At 49.0% G+C, this 7,733-nt stretch overlaps 2 protein-coding genes across 2 annotated transcripts; one reads left to right on the forward strand and one right to left on the reverse strand.

Annotated features, from left to right (window-relative positions):
* Positions 1-2,834: 2,834 nt before the first annotated feature.
* N7466_011302 (FAD-dependent oxidoreductase) lies at positions 2,835-4,401 on the forward strand (the record flags this gene model as incomplete). Its single annotated transcript, XM_057170691.1, has 3 exons — positions 2,835-3,478; positions 3,545-4,248; positions 4,313-4,401. 3 exons carry the CDS (start codon positions 2,835-2,837, stop codon positions 4,399-4,401), a joined length of 1,437 nt encoding a protein of 478 aa, XP_057015412.1.
* A 250-nt stretch (positions 4,402-4,651) lies between these two features.
* On the reverse strand, positions 4,652-7,459 carry N7466_011303 (uncharacterized protein; the record flags this gene model as incomplete). The annotated part of the gene is made up of 1 exon (XM_057170692.1): positions 4,652-7,459. The coding sequence occupies one exon, from the start codon at positions 7,457-7,459 to the stop codon at positions 4,652-4,654; it is 2,808 nt and encodes a 935-aa protein (XP_057015413.1).
* Between the last annotated feature and the right edge of the window lie 274 nt (positions 7,460-7,733).

Raw genomic sequence — 7,733 nt, forward strand, 5'->3', positions numbered from 1 at the left:
TTACGCCGAAGTACCCCATACATGTACTCCGTAGGTCCCACGACCAACTTTTCCCACCCCTCAACCCTTGGATCCTACTGACCAGGGGTAGATCCCAGCCGCTAATTTACATACTGAGCGGAACCTGGGGTCTGGACGGAACCGAATCTTTCTCAGGTGGTAAGCGGTCCAGCCAGTGTGGATTTTACTGGAAAATATGGAAAAAATGAAAATTTAAAAACTTAGACAGGAGCCGTCTCCAGTCGCCGATGGCGGAGAATAAGTGGGACCATGTTCACTGTTAGTGTGGTGGAGGCTTGTCGCAGGCTTACCGTTTTTGGAAGAAAGGGGAGCTGAGGTGATCAGCGCGGAAATCCAAGTATTCTTGAGTGACAAGTATATAGCTTTATGCCTAGGAAATGGATTTTAGAACAAGAGAATTCATAGGCAATTGTATATGTACAAGGTATACTCCATACTGGCACAATAGCCATTGTTGTGTCTGACTTATTCGGTACATATAAAAGATCGAGTATAAAAGCCCTCAACATTACTAAGAGAAGCGGGTCTGGACCAACAGTTGCAAGTCCGTGAATCCTCCCTTGTCTCAGTCCCCAGAACACGAACGCCCATTTCCACTCCCCACAAAAGTCAATATCTGCCGATAACCGGATCGGTTATATCATCCCTGTACGGATATACTCTTTTCTCACTGAAAATAGGTATTCATTAAGATCAAGAAATATAAAGTTTGTTAAAAGATGCCGTAGGCCGAGTTCTCGACATAAAGAGTAAGTAAAATCCATCGAAATTAGGAACATGTAACCATTTCTGCAGTCTACACCAAGTACAAGTACCAGGTCTAATCTGATTCTTAACGTCGTCCGTGCATACTACCGATTACCGGAGGATACCAAACAGGTTGCAATTCAATAATTTACTTAACAATATTGTTGATCACTACAAGTTACTCTACTAAGGACCTCATGAAAAAGGATAAAACATGAACATAAAGAATAAAGAATAAAGGAAGAGAAAAAAAATCACTCCCCAAGAGAGAAGAAAATATAGCACAGTTTCATGGTGAGCTGGTTTTGCGGTTTCAATGTGGGGAGAAAAGAATCACGGGGGAAAGGCATCAGCCACTTTACGTTGAGAATTCTGGCTTCTCACGAGGTCAGAAAGCGGATCCAAGTGGAATTCAGGTGGAATTCAAGTGGGACTCCAATCAAGAACCTGGCAAAGGTCAAGTTCCCGAATCCTGTTCCCGTGCGCACGATCCTTGGGTCTACATGTACAAATCTTGCCGACAATGAAGTCCGGGGCCGGTAATGAATGAATTTCCGATCCATGACGGAGTCCGTACGGATTACAACAAAGAAAATATCACCTGTTCAAACAATTTCCCTAGATACAGACCATGCATACGGGTATTTCTACCCTAATTCTATAGCTTAGTACTTCCATCATGGCAAGCCGAAGAGGTTCAAATGGTACAAGCCGATCCCGATCCAGCCTAGAGCGTTGCGTTCGACACACCTTTAGTTCCTAGTGCGGGCTGTTGCGTTTCAGCAAAAAAAACCCCCCCCCCAAAACAAAACAAAAGTCGTGTTAGCGGGGTCAAGACTCGAAAAGGCATCGGGCGCCTAAGCCTATGCAGCGGAAATGTTATGCAGCTCCAACCAGATCCAAAGACACGTAGGACATAAATAACAGGAAATTGCGGAGAATAATAACTCATCGGGCATCACGCCGGTCGCTCTCATCCCCAGACTTGTCAGAACGAGAAGCCTTGGCATTCCCCAATCCAAAAGCTGAAAACCAAATAGATAGAAGAGCCCGAGCTCAGGGGGACTAGCGGCATGAATTGACACGAGATGAACGGAAACAAAGCTCAAACGGAAATAGAGCGCGGTGGCTTGGACACAATATCGCCCTAAGAGACTCGCCCCACGTTTCAAATCGGACACAAGCCGACATGACAAAAAAGAACAAAGCCCAGAGCCCAAAGCCCAAAAGCCCAACGTGCGTACGAAGTTGCAGAGGGGTTTTATGTACAACCTAGTCATTAGTGCTTGCACCCCGCGCTAAACACTTGGTTTTTAGTACAATCCACGAGGGGCAGGTTGATCGTGGCGTCATTATGCATGGCCCCTTCCAATTGTCTCGAGATAATGTAGGTTGAAAGATAATAGTTGACAGGATAATCATTGGCCGGAAATTATGTCGCATTATCATATTGCATTGTCAAGCACTTTATCCGTGTGACTTCTTTTCACGCCGTGACTCGTGTGGCGGGCCGGACGAGGGGAATCGGTCCGGATTAGGCAAGGCTGTCGAAGGCAAATCGGTACCCCCGCGATGGAGGGGGAATCTCCGGGGGTGGGGGCTTGACTTTCAATATGACCCTTTTGCCCCCGTTGACTCAGATTCATCGAGTTGCCACAAGGTGAAGGTGGCTTGCGGTTTAAAGTATGATGATTGGCCCGGTCAGGATATGGACCATGCACACTCTCGGAAAGTTCACATGAGTGAACTATGAATCTGAAGGATTATGCATTGTTGTCTGAATAGTATCAATCCATATTGCAGAGAAAGCGACAGTCAAGTCCATCAATCCCACACAAGACATACGAATTAGTAAGAACATTTGAATGTCTAAGTCGAAGAATGGCTCTGATCAGCTGATCTCGTATAGACAAATTTGACTTCACGTCAAAATCCATAATGCCCAGGCGGCAGCCTAACAACATATCATGACATAAAAGAAGCATCTAAATAACTCCTAGAGTGGGTAATCCAACAAAAGTCTTCAATTCCTATATTCCAGTGCAAAATCAGGATATTATCCCAGGATGAAAATCATCATCGTGGGAGCCGGCATCAGCGGCTGCACAACCTATCTTTCACTCCAAAAGCATCTTCCCCAGCCACCCTCACCTGCAGAAAAGCATACCTACACCATTTATGAGGCATACGATACAGCCCGGGACACCACATTCCGTGAAAGACCTGCCTCTGTCACTGGTGAAGGAAGCACGCGATCCGCAACTCTAGTCGTAGGCGGTGGCCTAGGTCTCGGGCCCAATGGCCTGAACGTACTGCGCCGGCTGGACGAATCCTTGCTACAGGATGTTGTACGCGGTGGCTATCCGTACTCAGCGTTCCATATCAAGAGCGCCTACGGATGGACTTTGATGCAGGTGCAGGCCTCGGCAGAGGTAGATGGGCACGCGATGAACTCGGTAGCCATGAGTCGACACTCGATCTGGCAATGTCTGCGGGATCGTATCCCGGATGGTGTGATTGTCAATAAGAAGATTGCCAAAGTTATTCCGAACGGAAGTCACACGGGCAAACATCTTATCACCTTCGTCGATGGAAGTGAGCCCGCGGAGGCGGATCTGGTGATAGGTGCCGACGGACTGAAATCAACGGTGAAGAGGGCTCTCTTTGATGTTGAAAACGCCGAAGATGACCCATACCCTCCAAAATACGAGTAAGTTCAAGTTTCAATGGGTATCATGCATTAGAAATGATTAGACCTAATGAATAATTTATCCAGAGGTCTCGTGGGAGTGGGTGGCTTCACTCCCGTTACGGAGACTCTGCGCCGCAAGATTCCAAATGGCACCATGACAATCACATTTGGTGGATCCGGCATGTTCGGCTACGTCTACTCATCCAGCTCACAGACAGACAAGCACCGGGACTCAGCGAACCATATATCCTCACCTGGCGACACGCTTACATGGTGGTCCACATACGGGATGCAAGAATGCCCCGACCCCAAAACTGTTGATCGAGCTGCCATCACAGAGGACCTACGGCAACGGCATGCGAGCTGGAGTGATCCAGTCATACAGGAAATCATCCAATCAGTCAACGTAGAGACGATGTGGCCGACGTGGACGACACCCGAGTTGCCAATCTGGGACCGGAATGGCATTGTGCTACTGGGCGATGCAGCACATGCACTTCCACCGACGTCGGGGCAAGGCTCAGCGCAGGCGCTGGAGGATTCAGAATCATTTCCGATGATTTTGGCACATTACCTGAAACGGGTATATAGGCATAATGATGGCCCTGTGTCCTCTGATGCAGAGTTCACGGAAAAAGATGCTATTTTGCTTGCTGCAAAGAAACATACAGCTCTGCGATATCCGCGGGTCAAAATGCTTCTTGACGAGGCTCAGAAGCGCCAGCGGAAAAAGCAGCAGAAGGGCCTTGTGGAAGAATTCATGATGTATTTGATACTGTGGTTAGTTGGTAAGTGGTACCTGATTCACGAATGTTAGATTTTTTTTTTATGAGCGTAGCTAACACCGAACAGGTCTTTTCACTCCAGCAAACTCCGCGAAGGATGTACTCGAATACAACATTGCAGATGAAGTGCAAAAGGTGCTCGCCGAGGAGAATTAATACTACTATACTACCATCTTCTTGTAGTCAGTGGCAACTCCACTCAATTAATAAATATCCAAATTTCATAACAATAAGTAACTCAGAAGCAACCACATGAAGGGTTTCATAGCACGTTCAAGCATAGAATGTCATATCAAAACAAAAAGGCACCTGCTAAAGGGGAATCAAGACTCGGAAAACAGAAAACAAATAAACCAAAGTGCCCTGAACCATCAAAAAGATAAACTCCAAGCTCATAACCCCCTATCTAAGCGCCTCCACGTCCCATCCGCTCAATAGAGCTCATGATACCCCCTCGACCAGGAGTGAACATAGCAATACCCGATTTTCCTCCGCTGTTACCCCGGGAATGGCCACCAGGGGCCCCGAAGCGAGGACCTTTCTTTTCAGTAGTTGAAGGAGGGCGAATACCACTGGAGCCAGAGCGGCTCACACTCCGGCGAAGGTTATCAACAGGAGGTTCACTGGCCGATTGGTAATTCTCTTCAGGAACACCCGCAGAGGCAACGGAAGACTCTCTTTCCCGTTCCTGTTGCTGAATCGGAGCAGGTTGTGTTTGCTGGATGTTCAACCACTCATCGACAGCGGCAACAAGCTCTCCCTTCTCGGCACGTTCGGTTTTGAGCTCATCTCGTAGTCTTTCACTATCCTCCTTCAATGCCACCATCTCATGTTGTAGACCCTGAATCTGAGCCTCAAAGACACGCTTGGCGGCTTCGTGCTCGTCATTTTCACGGGCGATCATGCTGGCGTTAGCATTTGCCATGGAGTCGGAGTCGGCAGCATCACGCTCGGCCTTGAGGCGTTCATTTTCCTTGCGGGCGGCAGTAAGCTTGTTATCAGACTCGCGAAGGCGCTTTTCCCAGCGAGATTCATAGCTCTTCTTCAATGCTGCAACCTTGGTCTCGTGCTTGCCCTTGTATAGAGTATGAAGTTCACGGGCAACCTTCTCAACCGCATCTTGCACTTCCCGCGCAGTGTCTTCGGCTGACTGTGAGGGCCGTCGTGACCCTGGAGCGGTTGTAGATCCCGGCGCGGCAGAACGTGCGGTAGAGAGTTGAGTTTCAAGTTCTACCACTCTGCCTTCGAGTTGTTCCCTGCCCTTCTCTGCCTCTTCGGCCTTTCTGGTGAGACGATCTCGCTCACGTTCCCCCTCTTCTAACTCGTCACGGACAGACTGCAGGACTCTCTCCATGTCCTTGCCTCGACGGTCCCATTCGGCCTGCTCGATTTCCAACGTCTCTCTCCGGGCAGCCTCGTTGCGAATTTCTTCCAAGGCTTCTCCAACTCGCCTCTCTGCGTCTCCGACTGCAGTCTTCAAGCAGGCGACCTCTGCCTCTTTGCCACTCAGAGTAGCCTTGAGCGAAGATATCTCCGACATGAAGCCAGATTTCAAAGACTCTAATTCACGAGGTGTGACGGTGGGAATGGAGCGCGGTGTCGGTGCAGGCGGGATATCGAAGTCCAGGAGCGAAAGTTTGGACGGTGACCGCATGGATTGCCGCATATTTCTCATCGGAGATCGTCGGGGAGAGTACTGGGAAGCTTGTTGCGTTGACTGGCGGGGATAGAAGTTCATTTGATCCGAGAAATCGAGCAAGTTGGGAGTCCTATCAGGGTGACCGACGTCCCGAGAAACTCGTCTTCTGGGAGTAGGTGATCCCATCTGTGATCCAGTATCAAGCAGGGCACTAGCCCTATGCGATCTGCGTGCGGTGCCTGGGGTTCCCGGTTCAACACTGCGACCATACATGTCTGCGGTACGAGCTGGGCTGGGCCCGACACTACCACGCATGGATTTCAAAGGTGAATCTGCGCGCAATTTCGCAAAAGAGGTCATGTCTGGCAGAACAGAGAAGTTGCTCAGACCAGTATCATCCATTGGATCGTGATCATCTTCACTCAACATGACATCACCCGCCTCGTGGTGATCTTTTTCTTCATCCGTCATCCCAGCATTGTCGTGGAGAACTGTGCTCATACCCTCGTTGTGCTTGTCTTCAATCATACTGTTTGCGATTGCCGACCGGTCTTGATTGGCGCTCGTATTTGAGAGCCAGCTTTGATCGTGAACGACGCTAGACTCGTCGTCAAGATCAATGTGAATATCAGGACCCTCGGTTCGATTGAGCATGCCCTTTTTGGCCCGCTCATTGGTCTGTGCGTCTTCATCGTGATCTTGTGGAGTCTGGTCAAATGATCGTTTTCGAGGCGTGGCGGCATTGGAGTAGTTGCTCTCTACACCTGGTGATAAACGAGGCGTTGAGCGCAGTTTTGGCATATCGATCGTATCGGCTCTGGCATCGGGTCGCAAAGGTGAACTATGAGCCACTATAGGAGCATGTTCATGGTTGCTTGCAAACCCTTGTTCGTCATCATTCTCTTGTGATTCATGTAGTTCGTGATCGTGTTCTCTGACGCTAGGACGAAATGGAGAGCTGACTGGCCCGGGCGACTGTTGATCAAAACCAGGGGATTCGGCCTGCAACTCGCGTAAACGATCGTAATCCACCGTCTCATCCTTTCCTTCGGTTCGGAATGGAGAGCTAGCCGGGTTATCGATAGCAAGGCGTTTGCTAAAGCCAGGGGACATTGGTTGTATCTCGCGCAATCTTTGGAAATCCACAGTCTCATCTTTCCCCTCTGGTCGGAAGGGAGAACTCATGGGATCTTCTACCGGGCCCATGCCAAATCGATGACGCGGTTGTGAGGGTGTGCGTTGTTGAAAATCTCGCATTTTCTGAAAATCAACGGTCTCTTCGCGTGCATCATCCCGGAATGGTGAGCTATCGGCAGCATCTTGAAAATCGTCATTGTCGTTCGCATCGATCTCGTCATGGTCATTATAGATGTAGTTTTCATTCATGTCGCCGTCATTAGGGCCAGGGGATTCAAGTCCTGTCCAGGCTTTTTTCAACGGACTTGAAGGAACGCGAAACTCTGAGTCGGTTTGTTCATCGATTGTTTTGGTGAGGAACGGCGACGAGCCGATCTTTGGAGAACGAGCCCGCGCATTCTGGAAAGAGGAGGAGAGGGGTGAAAGAGGATTTGCCATGGTTTCAAATGAGAGCGATGTGTGGACAATCGCAAGAACCCTCGTGGTGTCGGGTGGAAGTTAGCAGGATCAAATGTTGTGAGTGTTTTGAGTTGATCGTGACGGTTGCTGTGTAAACAGAGCTAATCCATATCTGGACTAGCTTAACACTAAAGTGTATGCAGACTTTTCACCGCCCTGGGTTGCTACCGAGAAAACCTTATGTAATCAAAAACACCTCCAATTTTGAGGTGAAGCCCTGTGAGACTTGTGAGACGTACGTACATACTCCTTG

This window comes from Penicillium verhagenii, assembly GCF_028828195.1.
Source record: "Penicillium verhagenii strain IBT 33310 chromosome Unknown utg000013l_segment0_segment0, whole genome shotgun sequence".
NCBI lineage: Eukaryota > Fungi > Ascomycota > Eurotiomycetes > Eurotiales > Aspergillaceae > Penicillium > Penicillium verhagenii.